Source organism: Rissa tridactyla, chromosome 19 (genome assembly GCF_028500815.1).
Source record: "Rissa tridactyla isolate bRisTri1 chromosome 19, bRisTri1.patW.cur.20221130, whole genome shotgun sequence".
NCBI lineage: Eukaryota > Metazoa > Chordata > Aves > Charadriiformes > Laridae > Rissa > Rissa tridactyla.
Genome location: NC_071484.1, coordinates 1,053,480 through 1,072,958, shown reverse-complemented (window position 1 = coordinate 1,072,958; position 19,479 = coordinate 1,053,480). Strand labels below are relative to the sequence as shown.

The 19,479-nt window shown below is 52.8% G+C and overlaps 1 gene segment (V, D, J or C); it reads left to right on the top strand.

Annotated features, from left to right (window-relative positions):
- The first annotated feature begins 1,416 nt into the window (after positions 1-1,416).
- Positions 1,417-9,881, top strand: LOC128919465 (T cell receptor alpha variable 1-1-like). The segment is given in 3 exon segments: positions 1,417-1,626; positions 8,521-8,816; positions 9,846-9,881. Coding segments are annotated over 3 exon segments (381 nt in total).
- The last annotated feature ends 9,598 nt before the right edge of the window (positions 9,882-19,479 follow it).

The window sequence follows — 19,479 nt, the reverse complement described above, 5'->3', positions numbered from 1 at the left end:
AGGCAGCTCAGGGTGGGCATGGCTCACATGGCATGGAATACCAGGAAAAATTAACCCTATCCCTGCCGGAACCAGGACATCCTGAGGTCCAGCCAAAGCTCTCTATTTAGCCAGGCTGGTCTACTTCCCTGTCTGGTCGTTTTTTGGGGCTTGGGGATGGCCTTCTCCTGTGCTTTTAAGAGTTCCTCTTTGAAGTAAGACCAGCCTTCCCGGGCACTTTTGCCCTTCAGGACTGTCCCCCAAGGCACACTCTCAGCCATGCTCCTAAGCAGGCCAAAGTCCGCCCTTTGGAAATCTAAGGTGGCAGTTCTGCTGGCTCCCCGCCTTGCTTCACCGAGAATTGAAAATTCTATCATTTCATGATCACTCTGCCCAGGATGACCTCCAATCTTTACATCCCCTACGAGACCTTCTCTGTTAACAAGCAGCAGGTCCAGTGGGGCACTTTCCCTAGTCAGCTCCCTCAGCAGCTGCGTTAGGAAGTTGTCTTCCACGCACTCCAGAAACCTCCGGGACTGTTCCCTCTCTGCTGTGTTATATTTCCAGCAGACATCTGGGAAGTTGAAGTCCCCATGTTTGTGGCAGTGTTGCCAAGTTTGCCAAGTGATATATACAGCTCAGCATAGCACAGGTCGGGGCCTACTCAGGTCAGGTTAACTTAACGACAATGAGCAGTTGGTTCTCTCTGCCGTGAGTGGTGCATGGGATCACTCTGGACTTCATGTGGAAAGGTGGTGGGAGAAGGGGTCCCCACCTGCAGTACCCCCACCCCTTCACGTGCCCTTTCAGCTGTGGGTGCAGGGCTGCCCTATCCACAGCCCTCACAGTGCAGCACCCCAATGGGTGTCCCATGTTCTCCCTCGGAGTGGGGGTGACCCACCCATCTTCATCCTGCTCCCTGCTGACCCCTCACCCTTTCCCTAGAGTAGAAGTAGGTTGTCTTTGTCATCTCTGGGTTTGTGACATCTAAGAGCAGTTCTGGATCCCACCAGAACAGGACATGGCCAGAAGCCCGGGGCTGCTGCACAGGAGGGTTCCTTTCCTAACTGGGGGAATTTGGGGGAGAGGCATTGTTCCCAAGCAGATGAGGAAAGAAAGGGGAGAAGTGAGAGAAACAGAAGAGAATTCTGTTCCCAAAAGAAACAGCAACATCCTACACAACTGAGGAGCACAGAGAGAAAATATGAAACCTCATTGAGGAGTAAAGCCCTAACGTCACAAATGGCCCAGCAGTGCGTGTGCAGAAGAGCAGGGGATTCTAACCGGGGAGGTGGGGACTCTACTTTGAGCTCACTGGGAACAGCCTCTTCCCACCACTGGGACACGCAGAGCCCCCAGGGACACAAAACATGGACATGCTGAGAATGCCACTGGCTGAGGGAGCCACAGGTGTTGCTGCTGGAGGAGGGAGAAACCCAGAAGCAGCATCTGAGGCACAGGAAGAACAGACCTCTGCTCTTCCCCGCTTCTTCCTTGGCTCCCCCAACAGCGTTGTTTCCGGCAGCTCTGTTATCTCGGGGCTGGGAGGGGGTTTTCTGACTCTGTCTCACTCCACAAAGAGGCGGGTTGATGTCGACATGCAGCTCGGATCTCTCATCCTCACGGCCTTCCTGGGGCAACTGCTGGGTAAGTCCTGGCTTTCTATAAATGCATCCTTCTTCCCCCAAGGAAACCCTTGCCAGCCTGATCAGGATCATGCAGAGAACTACTCTTGAATTACAGGAAAACACTGTGAAATACCAGCTCACATTTGTGGTTTTGCATCTCTTTTCTCAAGATGCTCTTACTGTTTGAAAGGAGAGAGGAGAGACACCTCAGACCTCTTCTGCTGCTCTTCTCTCACCTTCAGTGCCTTTCTCTCTGCCTCTCTCTTCTGATCCACCTGCTCTCACCACAGGAGATCTCAGCGCTCTCTCTCACTCTCACATTTCTCCCTTTCCAGTGCAAATCAGTAGATCCTGTCAAAGCTCTTACAGGGACTTTAAAGCTCTCATCCCACTGACATTAACTGGGTGTCCCATTCTGCCTCCTGGCTGGCACATGTCTGCCGTGGGTTCCAGTTTTCTCCTGGATGTTGACACAGCCAGGGATCCCTCTTTCAAGCTCACAATTGTATATAATCAGGGAGCTGGGAGCCCTCGGAGATGGGATGGATGGGGAGGCAGAGTGAATCTTTTTGCCGTAGCTGCATGGGCCCCTTTACCTGCTGGAGGGTTGCTGGTCCCAGCACATGAGGGTCAGGCATGACAGGCTGTTCCCTGCTCCACTGAGCAGCAGGAACAGGAGCAGGCAGGAGGAGAAGGGACACAGCACAGCTCTCCTCAGGGTCCACGTTGGGCTTAGACACCGGAACTGCTGCCCAAAAGTACTCTCCACCTGGCTTTCCCCCTGCCTTTAGGATTTTCCTGCAGGGCAATGGACAGGGAGCATTCTCTACAAGGGTTTTTTATCCACTCCTGGTTTGCTTCCCAAAGCCATTCCCTGACGAGCTGCCGACATTCACTTCCTTCCAGGCACTGTGGGACAGATCACTGTCACCCATCAAGAAGAACAAGTCACAGTGAAGCAGGGAGACACCTTCCAGACAACATGCACATACCAGACCTCCTACTTTCAAGGCTTGGTCTGGTACCAGCAGAGGAAAGGCCAAGGTCCCCAGCTGGTCTCCTATCAGGCAACTGCTGGCCACAAGCCCAGTGGCCGTCTCACCACCTTGCTGAACACCACCGAGAAATACAGCCTCCTGCAGCTAGAGGAAGTCAATCTCTCTGACAGTGCCTTGTACCTCTGTGCTGTGCAAGACACCGTGGTGCAGGGAGCTTCCTTGGCTGTGCAAGAGACCAGGGGAGGGAGGAGATGTGTCTGTGCAAGGCTGAGGGTGAGGGAAGGGGCCTTCATGTGTCCTCTGGCAGTGCTGCTTCCCCGGTGCACCCACAACTCTGCAGTCCAACATCCAAGGGCCTTTGCATTTACATATTAGCATTTTTTTCATCTTGACCACTATTAATAACCACAGCACATCCATCCTCCCTCACAGCAACTGAGTTTGTCTTCTCTCAAGATGGAGGCACCTTAAAATTGGTTCCATTGTTTTATTTCCCTCTTGAACTTCAGCCATGGCAGTTGATGTAAAGCGATGCTGTACCTTTTCCTTCTCCTGTCTGCATGACTAACGATAGAACAAAACAAATGCAGACAAAGTAAAGCTCAACCCAGGCAAACGCCAGCATGGGGTATCCTTGGGCCCTCACTGCCCTGTGCTCTTTGGGAAGACAGCCCCAGCCTCAGCCTCATATTAGCAGGTGTCTCCTCTACTCCCCTGGTAGAAACAAAGAACACATGACACTCTCCATGGGGTGTTTGTCATCTCCTGCAGGGACGCCTTGCTGTCTGGGACCAGCCTCCTCAGCTCCTATGCAAGACGCAAGGCTGCAGCAAAGGACTGTGTGTCTGCTGATAGCCCAGCTTCCCGCAGGCTGCAAATGCTGAGTTCTGCACACAGAAAAGAGGTTCAGTTAATGAAGATTCTCCCAGGTGTAGTTGTAGGGAAATGCATTCTCTCCAAAGGCCAAAAAAAACCACTTTAAATAACATCTGAGAGGAAAAGGAGATTTTGTATCAGCGTATCAGCACTTCAGTTCACATGTCTGTGTGGAACTGGTTGCCTCCTCTCTCAGCAGCTTTTCCTCCCTCCCCTCTTGGGCTTTGCTTGTGAGGAGTTGGAAGATGTGCAGGATCAGAAAGGGGGTTGCGTCTCTGCTGCCATATCAACCCTTGAGCAATGCCTTGGGCAGAGGCGTTTCAGCAAGCCCAGCATTTTCCTGCAACACTTCAGTAGGTCCCCTTCCACAGTGGGAAAGTGCTCTCCAACCCCTCTGTGGGTAAAAGCAGGAATTTGGAAAGCCTCTGGCCACCCTTGGGACACTTAGGCAGCAGCCCCAGCCTCTCTTCCTGCCATGCCTCTCTCCTGCTTCCCTCTTCCCTCTGCACAGGAATTGTGTGAGACTGCAAGGTCATCTTCTCCCGTTCTGGCTCCCAGCAAAACTCCCGGCAGACTATGGAACACCCAACCCCAAGAGGAGTCTGTGAGCCTCCCACCTGCTTGCTGCAGTGCCCAGGCTGGACGCTGCTGATCAGGCTCCCCAACCACACGACATACTCAAGAGGGCATTTCTAGGGAGAGACAAAGCCAGGCAGGCCACTGGCTCTGGAGGAGCCTTCCTCCCTTCCCAGGAGCAGTGCCTTAAAGGGGGCCACGCACTGTGTCCCACACTCCCCTTCCTCTGAGGACAGTGAAGAATCCCCTTTTCCCTCCACTCACCTGAGACTAACACCTTGCTCACTGCGCGCTTGCCAGAGTGTCCACACAGGGAAGGACAACACAGAGAAAGAGGCGGGGATGCAGCAGAACTTTCATACCCCAAAGGATGAAAACAACGTTCCTTCAAGCAGAGGGTCACCCTGGAGAGAACACCAGGAACAGTGGGGCTTTAGTGCCCTTTGCCTGTAGCAGAGTTCCTGCTGGGCATCCCTCAGCTTGCCCTGAGGAGGGAGAGGTGCAGCACGTTCCCCCCTAGGCTGGCCTGGGCAGACTAAAGAGGACCAGAAGCCAACATGAGAGGAGAGGGAAAGGGGAGAGCAGCAGGAAGCAAAGGCAGACATGAGCCATGCTTTCAGCCTTCCTTTGCAAGGAGAATGGGAGATGTTCTATCTCTCCAAAAGGGAATGACCAGGAGCTCCATCCTCCCTTCATTCACATGTCAGCACACATATAAACGCATGTGCATGCACACCCAGTTACACAGGACCCCCTGCACATGCACACACATTCACTCCCCCAGATTGTCATCACATAAGCGTTCACTTGCATACTCGCACTTGCATGTACGTATATATGCAAACTCCTGTACAAACACACAGATGTATGTGCTTGTCTCCATGAACGTATGCCCACAGACACACACACACACACACTGACAACACACACACGCACTTGCTCACCTGCAAAAACATGTGTGGACACAAACACACGCACAGACACATGGAGAAATGCCCTTGTTCACACACATCAGCAGACACACACTCTCACACGTGCGTTTGCAAATACCCGCACAAATGCAAACACAGAGGCACAAATATGCCCCCAGGCACAGACAGATGCATATGCACATGAGGAAGCCCAGCCTCCCCCCACACTCTGAGAAGCAGGACTCCACGGGCAGTTCTCTGCCCCTGTGACCCTGACAACTTCAGGCAAGTCCATGTGTGAGAGACAAAGTCAAAGCTCAAGACCATCCCTATTGCTGCAGCTCCAGACATTCTCCACCTTACAAGTCAAAATGATCCTGAAGTTTTGCAAGCTCTGGCCCATCCCTGGTTGATTGCTGTAGGGCAGTTGTGGAGGACTGGGACCAGTTCCAGCTGCAGCGCTGGGAGAGGTGCTGCCCTGACACGTTCACATGGCAGCAAATGTTGTGTGTGGGGGCAGCCTGCAGCTGCAAATGCTGGGGCTGGGACACCAGAGAGGAAGCTGGCCTGATGAAGTTGCCTTAAGATAAATACCATCTCTTTAAAAGACAAACTAATATTAATTAGCAGGTGGCATCAGGAGGAGATTTCAAGCTGTCTGAGCCAAGCCCTGACATCTGTCAGTGAACGTGGCTCATTCGAGCTCAGGGAGCTGCTCTGCTGAGGTGACCATCTCCTCATCTGCTTTTAGCACTGGAGCAGCCAGAAGAGCCAGAGGAGTGGTGGCAGAAGGCTGTGCCCAGCACTGCACAGGCACCGGGAGGACAAGCCTTGTCCCCGGAGAGGCTCTCAGAAAGGCTGGCATTTTCTGAGGGTCCTCACCTGGCCTGGAAGGCTCCCATTCAGGTCCCCCCAACTGGGACCTGCCTCCCGTGGAAGGAATCCCTCTCCCAGCTGTGCTCTGCAAGGGCAGCATCAGGAAGCAAGGTGCCAGCCAGACGAGTTTGTTAGAAATCTTCTCAGAAAGCGGCTGCAGCATTGCTTAGGCTAAATCATCTGCTTCTGTCATTAGCCACAGGGCAGCCATAATAGATATGTACAATGTGTGTAAAAAGCACACCTATGTCAGGATTTTCCATTGTTGGATGTTGAGCGTGGCAGTGGCTGCTCAGGTGGACCATTATGCCTTGTCCTGTCACTACAGGCCCTCATAAAAAGCCCTTCTCCATCCTATAAGCCCACTTAATATATTGACATGCAGCAATGAGGTCTCACTGGAGCCTTCTCTTTAGTGTCTCTGGCTGAAGAACTCCAACTCTCTCAGCTTTTCTTCCTAAGACAGGTGTTCCAGTCCTCGGGTCATTTTTTACAGCCATCCCGTGGTCCCTGTCTTTCTTTATTGGGAACCCCAGAACAACTGGACACAGTACTCGAGGTGGGCTCTCACCAGAGTGGAGCAGAAGGGGAGAATCACCTCCCTTGACCTGCTGGAAAAGCTTCTTTTGATGCAGCTCAGGATACAACTGTCTTTCTGGGCTATAAGCACACATTGTCAGCTCATGTCCAGTTTTGCAACCACTGGTATCCCCAAGTCTTTCTCCACAGAGCTGCTCTCAATCAATTTGACTCTCAGTCTGTACTGATAATGGAGATTGCCCCAGCCCAGCTGCAGAACCTTGCACTTGGTCTTGTGGGACTTCAGGAGGTTCCTATGCACCCATTCCGCCAGACTGTCAAGGTCCCTCTGGATGGCATCCCTTCCCTCAAGAGTACCAATTGCACCACTCAGCTTGGTGTCATCTGCAAAATTGCCGAGGGTGCACTCAATCCCACTGTCTATGTTATTAATGAAGGTATCAAACACTATTGGTCCCAGTATGGACAGGACAAGGGCTAATTGTTTTAAACAGAAAGAGGGTAGAATTAGGTTGGACATTTTGTATAATTTGGAAATTTGCAGAAGGGTGGCGAGACACTGGAGCAAGTTGCCCAGAGAAGTGGTAGATGCCCCGTCATTGGAAGTGATCAAGGTCAGGCTGGATTGGACTTTGAGCAATCTGATCTAGTGACAGATGTCCCTGCCCATGGCCGGAGTGTTGGATTAGTCGGTCTTTCAAAGTTCTTTCCAACACAAACCATTCTATGAATCTATGACAACCCCAGCCACGCCCACCAGGGGCACTGCTGCGCTGCTTGACGGAAACACCTTTCCCCGTCCAGCCATACCCAGACACGGGCGCTGGGGCAACTGTTCCCCTGCCGCCAGGCGTTCTCATCAGCATCAGCGCTGGCACCAGCATCAAGCATCAAGCATCAGCATCGCAATCAGCATCAAGTAAGATGTGACATTACTGAAGGAGAGAAAACCACAGCACAGGCATTTGAGATGTGCTAAGAACAAGCATTTTCTCCTCCCCATTTCATTCTTTGTTCCCCTTGCAGAGTCATTTCCGGCAGCTCTGCTCTCTCGGGGCTCTTGGTGGGGATGTGTGATTTTTCTGAGTCTCTCCCACACACGCAGGAGGATCGGTCTCAGCATGCACCTCGGGTATCTTGTCCTTGCTGCCTTCCTGAGGCAACCACTGGGTAACCATTGGCTTTGACTGGAGGCATGATTCCCCTTCTTCCCAGGAGACCCTCACCCCCTCAACAGGTCTCTGCAGGGAGTTGCTCTTGAATTATGGGCAAATGTTGGGAAACACCAGATCGCAAGTGTGGTTTTGCACCTGCTTTCTCAAGATACTGCTGCTACTGATGGAAAAGAAAAGATGAGACCGAGAAGAAAGAGCTCCTCTCCCGACCATCACAGACCTCTTGCCTTCCTTTTCTCTTGCCACCCATTCACCTCTCTCTGCCTGTCTCTTCCGACCTCTCTGGGCCCAGTGTTTCGCAGACATATCATTGCAGAAACTCTTTTCTATCTTGATAGTACACCTTTTCTGACCTTGTACCCAAAACACAAATGTTTTTTGAAAGCTGATGCAGGGACATGAAAGCTCTCTCATGCCACTCACGTTCTTAGGGTGTCCCAGTCTCTCTCCTGGCTGGCACATGTCATGCAGCTTGCCTGGACTATCCATTCCTCCTGCAAGTCCTCAATACCTGGGCTTCTTTTTCCCTCCCTTTCTTGACCTCGGAGACTCCTGAGAGGACAGGGAATGGGGAGCAGGATGAAACTCCTCACAGGGGTTCCCATGATCTCTCACCATGCTGGAGGTGTCCTGAAGCCAGCAGAGGAAGGTCAGGCACCACAGGCTCTTCCCTGGAGACTCCGGGCAGCAGGAGAGTGGAAACCAATGATGTGGGTGAAAGCACAGCTCTCCTCTGCGGGTATCCCTGTGGGAGGTAATTGGCATTACTGTGTTGTGGGATCCATGCTGAGCTGAGGTGTGAGGCTGCCTGCCCAAAGATACCGCCTTGCTGTACCCATCCATGGGGCTAGTGCTGCAGAGAAAGGAAAAGGGAGCCTGCTCCTCTGACATATTACATCTCCTCTTGTTTTGAGTCTCTGAGTCTTTCCCTGCACAGTCACTGACCCTCTCTTTCTTCCAGGCGCCATGGGACAGACCACTGTCACCCAGCAAGAAGGACAAGTCACAGTGAAGCAGGGAGACACCTTTGAAACCACCTGCACCTACAGAACATCCAGCTTTGATGCCTTGCTCTGGTACAAACAGAGAAAAGGACAAGCCCCACAGCGTATCTCCTATCAGGCAGCAGCTGGTCGCAAGCGCAGCGGCCGTCTCACTGCCGTGCTGAACACCACCGAGAAATACAGCCTCCTGCAGCTGGAGGAAGTCGAGCTCTCTGACAGTGCCTTGTACCTCTGTGCAGTGCGTGACACCCCGGTGCAGGGAGCTTCCTTGGCTGTGCAAGAACCCAGGGGAGGGAGGGGACGTGTCTGTGCAAGGCTGAGGGTGAGGGAAGGGGCTGTCAGGTGTCCCCTGGCAGTGCTGCTTCGCCTGTTCACCCAGGGATCTGCAGGACAAGATTCTCTTCCAGGAGAGGACAGTGTCAGTGACCTCAGAAGAAAGAGAAGGTGGTGAAAGACTCTCAGGTTCCCTTGTTTTCACCACGGGTTATGAGGTTGTTTTGCCCAATGGCTCTGGTGAGCTGGTGGGCAATGCAGGAGGTTGTGGGGTTTTGTGCAATGGTTCCTCACTGCTGCTCTTTGCTTTCTGGATCTCCCTGCTGCACACTGCTTCTGTAGGGTTTCCTGTGGGCCTGTCTCTTTGAGTCTCTCCTCTGAGATGTGTCCCTTAGAGGCTGGAGTTCAAAGAAAGATGGAAAACCTGCCCTCTGGCAATGGCCCTTCCTGGAATTACATGATTACAATAATTTTCAAAAATACTCAGAACCACCTTGTGGACCCTCCAATTGCTGCATGGCCGTGTGCTGAGGTCTGGAGGACCTGCTCTCCCCATTGCACTCCCCCCATCCTTGGAGGCCTTCTCATGCAGTACCTCATAGGCTTCCTGCAGCCCTGCCCCAGTGTGACCAGGCTGTACAGCTCTATCCATGATCTTGGTAGGGGAGCAGACCACCAAGCAGAGGTGGACAACATGCCCTGCCAGAAGAAGAGCTGGCCTAGGGGAAAGATACTTTGTGATTCCAACGTCAACCTGGGAGTCCCCTTAGCCCTGCACATCTGTGCAACTGCTGGGCTGTGCTGGGGACTCTTTGGGGGCAGAAGGCGTATGGGTGGCCTGCCCTTACTATCCTTGCCCTTGGGTCAGGCCATGCTCCCCCTTTCAGGGGACAAGTGGGAAGATTAGGATGAGAAGGTCAGGGGTCATTCTGAAATCTTTTTATCACACGATCTTTGCTCCTGCATCTTTGGGGGCCATCTTCTGACTGAGCTTCTTTTCCTGCCACAGGGCTATCCAGAGCAGAAGGAATTCCCTTCTGCATAGGCTTGTGAGCTGCTGACCTCTCAGAGCCTCCAGCAGCACTGGGGAGCACTCTCTAAGGGAAAGCAATGGTCAGTCTCCTTGTTGCAGGACGTGTTATGACGCCAAGAGATTGTAAGTGAGCAGAGATGCTGGAATACAGGGCCTGATACCCACTGGCTGTGGAGGAGATGAGTATATCTTCCTCAGCTCCAAGGGACAGTGATTGGAAGAGACCCATTGCCCTGTAGCCCACACTCCCCTTCCTCTTCTGCTTGTGCCCTCACCTTATCCCCCGCCACCCAAGACAATGCCTTTCTTCCTTAGCAGACAAGGTAAGGTCCACCATGAAAAGGATGAGATGGAAGCAGAGGTCAGCATGCAGAAAACTTTAATGACTCTGAGGTGGAAAGAAGTTCACTTGTAGAGGAGGTGGCCAGAGCAGGGAGAGGATCAGCAGATGCCAAAACTCTGCTGCCATTGCCCACAGTTCAGATCCCACAGGCCTGTCCCACAGAGGGAGAGGGGCCAGCAGAAGGCCCATGGTGGCTTTGCAGGTCTTACAACCCCAAAAAACAGAAGACAAGAAGGAGATGGGAGAGAAGATAAGGTAGGGAAGTTAGACTTTGGCCACATTTTCAGCGAGCCCCAGCAGCTCTCCTTTGGAAGGGCAGCAATGGCTGCTCAGCCTCCCTAAAATCAATGGCCAGGAGCTTTGTCCTGAATCCAGCATCAGGTACCTGGGGTCCTTGTCAGGGCTGTCACCAGCGCATTTAGCAGGGGGGGCACCTTCTGCCATAGTAGCGGCTGGAAATGCCAGAGAGGTCACAGCACCCAGAGGTGATGGGCACTCCATCACAGCTGAGGATGCTGCCAACAGCAGCGGAGGTGGAGGATCCCACAACGGTGTTCTGTGGGAAGGAGCTGAGGATGGGGCCGGGCAGGGTCACCATCACACCAGGAGGCGCAATGAAGACAGTGGAGTTCTGGCACTGCCTGACACAGGGCTCGTTGCAGCTGTTGGCCAGTGGGGTCGGGCCACAGGGCTGGCAGGGTTGCCAGGGCAGGCACTGGTCATAGCAGGACATGTCTTGGCTTCAGAGGTGCACCTGGGAGAGAAGGCAGGGAGGAAGCAAAACAAGGGGATGTGTGAGAAGCAGCCCATCACATCACCATGAGAGAGACAAAGAATATGTAGAGCTGGGAGATGCTTCAGATGCTCCATCATTGGAAGTGTTCAAGGTCAGGCTGGATGGGGCTTTGAGCAACCTGTTCTAGTGACAGATGTCCCTGCCCATGGCAGGGGGGTTGGATGAAATGTACTTTCAAAGTCCCTTCCAGCGCAAACCATTCTATGCCAGGGGCACTGCTGCTGAAGTGATAGGTAGATGTATTTAGAGTCGGGCAAAGCTGAAATAACTTTCTGGCAGAAGGAGTTTGTTCTGCAGTTCCCACCAGAATTGAGCATCCAGGTAGGACACAACAAAACAGGATTGTTCTCCAAAGGCCTGAGTCAACAGAAACAGGTCCTGTGGGGACAGGCACCATTTGGCTTCTTGATGAACCTTACACTGTGCTGTAGACAGAGGTTATAGGTCAGAGGGCTGGGAAGGCAGGGGATGCTTGGTGGCCAGTGGCTAGAGGTGAGGCAGCAGTGTGGCCTTCTGTGGGTCTGAATAGGGCAGCTGGTGTCTGCAGAGTTTGGGTGTGTTGACCATTGTGTTTCTGAGACCTGCAGCCTTGGGTGTGCTGACAGGAGCTTGGGGCTAGACACCGTGCAGGAGCCCGGAGAGGCACCCAGCCAAGGGCTTGAGGATGGAGAGAGAGAGGACACCACCGGCATCAGGGAAGGAGATACATGTTGCACAGGGGGATGTGTCAGAGAGGTGGGTCACCAGGTGCAAGCCTATCCCCCTTTAACCCCTCACCTTGCAAAGGCAGAAGCTGTTGACTGCAGGAGCAACATGTGCCAGTACTGGGGAAGAGAAAACCACAGCACAGGCATTTGAGATGTGCTAAGAACAAGCATTTTCTCCTCCCCATTTCATTCTTTGTTCCCCTTGCAGAGTCATTTCCGGCAGCTCTGCTCTCTCGGGGCTCTTGGTGGGGATGTGTGATTTTTCTGAGTCTCTCCCACACACGCAGGAGGATCGGTCTCAGCATGCACCTCGGGTATCTTGTCCTTGCTGCCTTCCTGAGGCAACCACTGGGTAACCATTGGCTTTGACTGGAGGCATGATTCCCCTTCTTCCCAGGAGACCCTCACCCCCTCAACAGGTCTCTGCAGGGAGTTGCTCTTGAATTATGGGCAAATGTTGGGAAACACCAGATCGCAAGTGTGGTTTTGCACCTGCTTTCTCAAGATACTGCTGCTACTGATGGAAAAGAAAAGATGAGACCGAGAAGAAAGAGCTCCTCTCCCGACCATCACAGACCTCTTGCCTTCCTTTTCTCTTGCCACCCATTCACCTCTCTCTGCCTGTCTCTTCCGACCTCTCTGGGCCCAGTGTTTCGCAGACATATCATTGCAGAAACTCTTTTCTATCTTGATAGTACACCTTTTCTGACCTTGTACCCAAAACACAAATGTTTTTTGAAAGCTGATGCAGGGACATGAAAGCTCTCTCATGCCACTCACGTTCTTAGGGTGTCCCAGTCTCTCTCCTGGCTGGCACATGTCATGCAGCTTGCCTGGACTATCCATTCCTCCTGCAAGTCCTCAGTGCCTGGGCTTCCATTGCCCTCTTTTTCTTGACCTCAGAGCCTCCTGAGAGGACAGTTTTGCACCATTTTTCTCAAGATGCTCTTACTGTTTGCAAGGAGAGAGAAGAGATACCTCAGACCTCTTCTGCTGCTCTTCTCTCACCTTCAATGCCTTTCTCTCTGCCTCTCTCTTCTGATCCACCTGCTCTCACCATAGAAGATCTCAGCTCTCTCTGCACTCTCATATTTTTCCTTGCCAATGCAAATCAGCAAAACTTGTCAAAGCTGCCCCAAGGACCCTTATGCTCTCATCCCAATGACAGTAACTGGGTCTCCCATTCTGCCTCCTGGCTGGCTCATGTCTGCCATGGCAAACACTAGGCATGAAAGGCTGTTCCCTGTTTCAATGGGTATCAGGAGCAGGAGCAGGGAGGAGGAGCAGGGACACAGCACAGCTCCTCTCAAGTTCCCCACTGAGCTCAGCGCTCCACGCTGCTGCCCAAAATTCCTCTTCGCTTGCTGTATCCAGAACTCAGGATTTTCCTCTAAGGCAGATGACAGGGAGCATTCTATGCTTGCTTTTCATATGTGCTCGTGGTTTGCTTTCCCCTGCTGAGCTGCTGACCTTCACTTTCTTCCAGGCACCATGGGACAGATCACTGTCACCCAGCAAGAAGGACAAGTCACAGTGAAGCAGAGAGACACCTTCCAAACCACCTGCACATACCAGACTTCCAGCTTTTATGGCTTGGTCTGGTACCAGCAGAGGAAAGGCCAAGGTCTCCAGCTGGTCTCCTATCAGGCAACTGCTGGCCGCAAGCCCGGTGGCCGTCTCACCACCATGCTGAACACCACCGAGAAATACAGCCTCCTGCAGCTGGAGGAAGTCGAGCTCTCTGACAGTGCCTTGTACCTCTGTGCTGTGCAAGACACCCCGGTGCAGGGAGCTTCCTTGGCTGTGCAAGAACCCAGGAGAGGGAGGGGATGTGTCTGTGCAAGGCTGAGGGTGGGGGAAGGGGCCCTCAGCTGTGCCCTGGCAGCGCTGCTCCCCCTGTACACCCAGGGGTCTGCAGGACAAGATCCTGTGATGGAATGTTTTCTGTCCATTCCAGACGTCAGTTTATGCAACCATGGACTTAAATATTCGCATACCACACTAAATGAAGGCACAGTCTTCTTATTGCCAATGCATTGGAAGTTTTGCTGTCTGATTAAACAGCACACACTTGAACCATTGCATTTATATATTACTATTTATTTGTCTTCACCACTATTAATAACCGCAGGCAGATCCATCCTCCCCAACACCCACTGGGTTTGCCTTGTCTCAAGATGGGGACACCTTAAAGCTGGTTCCACTGTGGTATTTCCCTCTTGAACATTGGCCATGGCAGTTGATGTAAAGAGATACTGTACCATTTCTTCACTTAGGCAGATCTCGGCATGGGGCATCCATGGGCCTTCATTCCTCTGTTCTCGTTGGGGACATTAAACATTCTAGTGAGAGCTGGTTGGTTCCTCCTGCTCATCTGCTGTGATGAACTGGCATTTTTGGTAGCAAGTGTCCTGGATCTGCTCAGTCACAAATGATCAAACTGTGTGCCTGAGCACTTCTCTCTTACCCTAGAGTGATATTTTCTCCTTTTTGTCCCTGGGCACAGAGGTGGCTCCTCAAGCAAAACATCTCCATGAACAGCAGCTGCTGCAGAATGTCTCTGACCTGAGCCCACAGCAGGAGTCCGTGAGGTTTTAATTTTCACGTGCAATTGGGTAGGCTAGACCAGGAAAGCAAGAGCAGGAGGTAGGAATGGAGTTGACCCCAGCCCAGGTCAGGCAGTGTCCACACTAGAAGGATGCAGATGCTCATGGATAACTTTTATCACCTCGGTGTCTCCTGCAGGAGGAAAATGGCTGCCACAAGCAAACCGGGACATGTCTGTGCTGTATGGAAGACAAATTTTTGATGCAGGAAATCCATGAACAGACTAGGACAGAGGCTCTCTGTGACCTGCTAACCACAAGTGAGGAAGAACTGTTGGATGATGTAAAGTTCAAGGCCAGCCTTGCCTGCGGTGACCAGGAGACTGTGGAATTTAAGATCCTCAGAGAACTGACCAAGACAAACAGGACAACTACTGCAATGGACTTCAGAATAGCACATCTTGAAAAGGCCAGGGATTGACCTGCTTGGCAAGATGCCCTGGGAAACTTCCCTGGAGCACAGCGGTCCCAGGAGAGCTGGCTAACCTTCACGGAGAGCCTCCTCAGAGCACAAGGATGGTCCTCTGCAATGTGGACAAAAGAACGCAGCTGGAGTGGAAAACTGCAAGAGATGTAAAGGGAATCAAGAAAATTATCTCTGAGCCTATTGGCAGCAAAAGGATGAATAAGTAGATGTGGGCTTATTGCTTGGTTAAAAAGTGGATCTGGTGACATGTGTCATGGACCTGATGCCTCTTTCTCCTCAGGCCTACCACATGCCTGCATGTCCCCACAAACTCTATGGGAATGAAGCAGCTCCCACAGTAGAAGAATAAGGAATTAAGGAGCTCGTACTACCATTTGGACATACACAAGTTCATGGGATCACTTGAGATGCATCCAAGGGCATCCAAGGAGCTGACTGGACAGTATCTACCCAGAGCAAATACTCTTAGGAGCCTTCTCGACATGCATGAAAGGCAAGAAGGGGATTGGGAGCAGCTGACATGGTCTTACTGAGGACAAATGATGCCTCACCAACCTCATTGCTTTCTATGAGGAGGTGACAGGCACTGTGGGAAGGGGAGGGGCACTGCCTGGAGTGTGCCTTGACTTCATCAAGGTCTTTGACATAGCCTCATGGGTGCACACCCATACACACAGCAAGGCATGCACACTCACAGGCATGCACACACCCCAATACGTGTGCTGTTGGGGGATTTTTATTGTATCTTTTGAGGCAAATGAAACACATGTTTATGCTTAGATTCAAAAAAAAAAAAAACCACAAAACAAAAACCAACCAACAAACAATGACCAAATGATGAATGTATTGGACAGAGTCTTACCACAATATGCAGTTCTACAAGGAGTTTGCAAAGATGAGTCAGAAGCCAATTCCTGATATACACTGGCAGCAGCACAGGTGCCAACTGTCATAAGTGATCTCCCTAAGGGTGACATAGGGGTGTGGGACCAGCCCCAGCTCTGTAAAGGGAATGGTGCCTCAGTGATGAGTATTCACAGGGCAGCAGATTGTGGCACACCTGGGACAAGCCAGACTCCCCACAGGCTGCAAACACTGAGGCTGGGGCACCCAAAATTATAATAACCCAGTAAGAAAGGCACTCCTCCTCTTCAAAGCATTCCTTAAAAATGTCATTTATTAGTGCTAAGACTAGAAAGAGATGATAATATAGGTAACCTTACATCCCTTGAGACGCTGGGAACACTGAGCAGATCCCATTCACAGAAGAGTTGCCCCATTTTGGTCCATTGAGTTTTAGAGCCTTTTCTTCAAAGGAAACAATTCCATTCATCATTTTAACTCTCAAACACCACGACTCTGCCAGTTGTTTATTGCATGTGAACAACTACGAGCAGCTTTCCGATCCTTGTTTCTTAGGGTGTAAATCAAGGGGGTTGAGCAGGGATGTAAGAAGGATGCAAAGAAGAGCCACTGCTCTGCCTAGTGACCCTTTGGAGGGGGTTCATGTGTAGGTGGAGACACACGTGCCATAGAAACAGGCCACAGCAGTGAAATGGGAAGCACGGGTTGAGTCAGCTGAGTGCCTGCCTTCTGCACAGCAGAGCTACAGGACGATTCTTGCTCTGCACCTGTAGAGAAGTGAGGATGAAGTGGAAGCAGCAGAGGGTCACCTCATCAATACCAAACATGATGACATCCTTGTTGGCACAAGTACCAGCACAAGCCATGTCCAGGAGGGGTGGCAGATGACTGAACTGGTACATGTGCCTGGGTGCACAGTAAACCAAATGGGACATGATTATTGTAGGCAGAGCACGCAAGGAACTGGCCAGTCATGTCACTGCCACCAGCCAGATGCACACAGCTGATGCGTGATGGCCCAGTAGCACATTGGGGTGCAGAGAGCCAAGCAGTGGCCACAGGACATAGGAGAAGTACAGCTGGGCCATGCAGCACTGCAAGGAGATGGGTTTGTTCCCTGGCCTGAGGAAGCCCTCCAGCACCTTTGGAAGGAAGACACCGGAGAAGAAGCTTTTTGTCTTCAGTTGTGCTGAGCTGGACATTGTCAGCTGTAATTCCCTCTTGGTGGAGGACATGGCTGTGGGGATTTCCATCCTTCCACTTGTACACTTTTGTCAAGAAATCCAGATTTACATGTAGGAAATAAGATATGTAGTGGCTGCCAAGAGACATTTCCACTGATCAGAAGGGAAGAGATTTACATGTAGAAGAAACCTCTCCTCCCCGAATGGCACCCAGTCCCTGAGCACAGATTTTCTGTGGGGACCAACAAAGCAGTCACGGGCTCTGCATTTACCTACACCTCTCTTGGAAAGTGCACCCAGTCCCCTCATCCTTGCTGATCTTCTCATTCCCCTGCATGCTCCTTATGAGAACAACTTGATCTCCCTCAGAAATACACCGTTTCACTGTCCCCATTTCTGTGCTGACTGCCCTCAGTTCCCACAGGTTTAGCTCCAGTTTCCAGCCTCAACTCATTCAGCAGAATGAGTGACTTGGGAGCATGGGTGACTTGACAGCATGGGAGCTCCTCAGCATGGTTGGCAGTCCCCGCTCCCTGCCTCTCCAGGCCAGGACACAGCTCCTTTCCCCAGTATTAGGGAGTTCAAAAGGATGGGGATTGCTTTCTGGGCAGGGAGAAAGGATGAGGAATCTTGTCCACCATGTGCTGGCCATCCCTGGGTGCAAGTTTCCAATGCGGTGTTGGTGGTGTCTGGGGTGGGATGCAGTCTTCTCTTATGTCCATGTCAATGCCAAATGGACTTGTACAGCCCATTGACCTGATGCCATGTCAGGCAGGGGCTAAGACCTTGAATCAAACAGGTCCTGAATGAAAGGAACATGAAGCCTGAGGTCACTGGTGAGTGGAAGGACAGACCCTGTGGCTTGCACAGGGAAAGCCAAAGAGCTGACAACTGCTTTGGTCTTTCAGCCTACAAGGACCTTCATGTCCCACACTGGAATCTCAGTCTGAGTGCCCAGCAACTGCCGCAGGAGGGTACAGACATTAGATTTGAGGCCACATCCACCAAAGCCTAGTGCTGTCCCAGAGGGGTGTCGGTCCTCTTTCCGACACGGGGTGTCAAGGGTGTATGGAGTTCCTGAGCCCATCTCCCCTCCCAAATGTTTGTCTTCCTGGGCTCAGGCCCAACCAGGAGACAGTGCAGCCAAGCCTTCCCCCACTTCGAGTGTTGTTCCTCACTCCCAGCAGAAGGAAATGAGTGGCTGCTGGTTCCAGCCCCTGGGCTCGGAGAGAGCTCTGGGAAGCTGGTCCATGTGCTGGGCCAAGGCCCTGCTGCTGTGCCAGGCTGCAGCTGGCACTGTGCAGGCTGCTTCTTGCTGGAGGACGGGAAGAGTCCATTTCCCAGCTGGGCAAAGTAGTGCCCCTCCAGAGTCATGAGCGCTTTGAGTCCGGGCGAGCACCCGAGCAGCAACGGCAGAGGGCTGAGCCCCGGGGTGGAGCTGACGGTGGATGGCAGGAGCGGAGAGGAGAGGAGGAGGTGGAGAGGAGGCCGCGCGGCTGGAGAAGAGAGCCGAGGCTGGCGGTGGGCAGCGGAGCGGCGGGATGCTGAGGTGCTGAGGCGCAGGTCTGGCAGGGCTGGCAGCGCTGCTGCTGGGTGCGTGGGGCTGGCGGCGGTGCATGTGGCCAGGGCTGTATCCGGTGGGTTCCCCGGGGAGTCTAGCGCCAACTCTTCCCTCTCCTTCTTCAACATGTCTTTCCCCCTCCTGCCTCTCTGCCATCTTTTGTGTCTCCGAGTCTCCCCTTGCTATTTTCCCAATGTCTTCATCATTTCTGTCGGTAGACCTGCTCTGCATTCATGTCTACCTTTGCATGCACCCTCTCCTTCCCCTGTTCATTCTACAGTTCTTATTGCCCTCAATATAGTCCTCTGTCCTTTGCTGAAACACCCACTTCCCCTCTTGGTCTTCTCTCTCCATCCATCCATCCATCCATCCATCCATCCATCCATCCATCCATCCACTGATCTGACTTTTATTTAACCTCCGCATGCATAAATTTCAGCTTACCTCCCTTCCTCCTCTAATCCCTCTGGACACCCACACCAGGATCATTCTTGATCTGTGTTGGTAGGCCCATGTCCCCATCTGTTCCTGTCATGTGTCACTGCTACAGTTCCTGACAAATTCTCTGCTTCAAGCGCCATCAGAGCTGGACCATCTTTTAGAGTTGTTGTCCTTTCGTTCTCCTTTCCCAGCAGCATCTGCAGGAGGAGCCCAGGTACAGCAGCAGCAGATGGCAGAGACCACCGAGGGCATCAGCATCAACATCACTTGCTCGCACCCCAATATAAATTCTTATGACTGCATCCACTGGTACTGTCAGCTCCCAGGACGAGGCCCCGCACTGCTCCTGAGCACTCTCAAAGACTCCAAAGAGCTGCGGGACCCGCCGGGGCGGCTGTGGGTGTCGGCAGACCGCCGCTCCAGCGCCCTGTGGCTCGCCCGGCCCCGGCGCGGGGACGCGGCGGTGTATTACTGCGCCCTGGGAGACACGGGGAGAGGAGCCGGGGCTGCGGCCGGGCAGGAACCGGCGCGGGCGGGGCCGGGCGTGTGTGTCGGGGCCAAGGGGACCGGCCCGGGCGGGCCCGCCAGGGGGCGCTGCCGCTCCGCCCGCCGGGGCCGCCTCGCCCCAAACGGCCCCTCGCCCCTCGCCCCTCGCCGCTTCCCCCGCCCGACCGGTCCCGG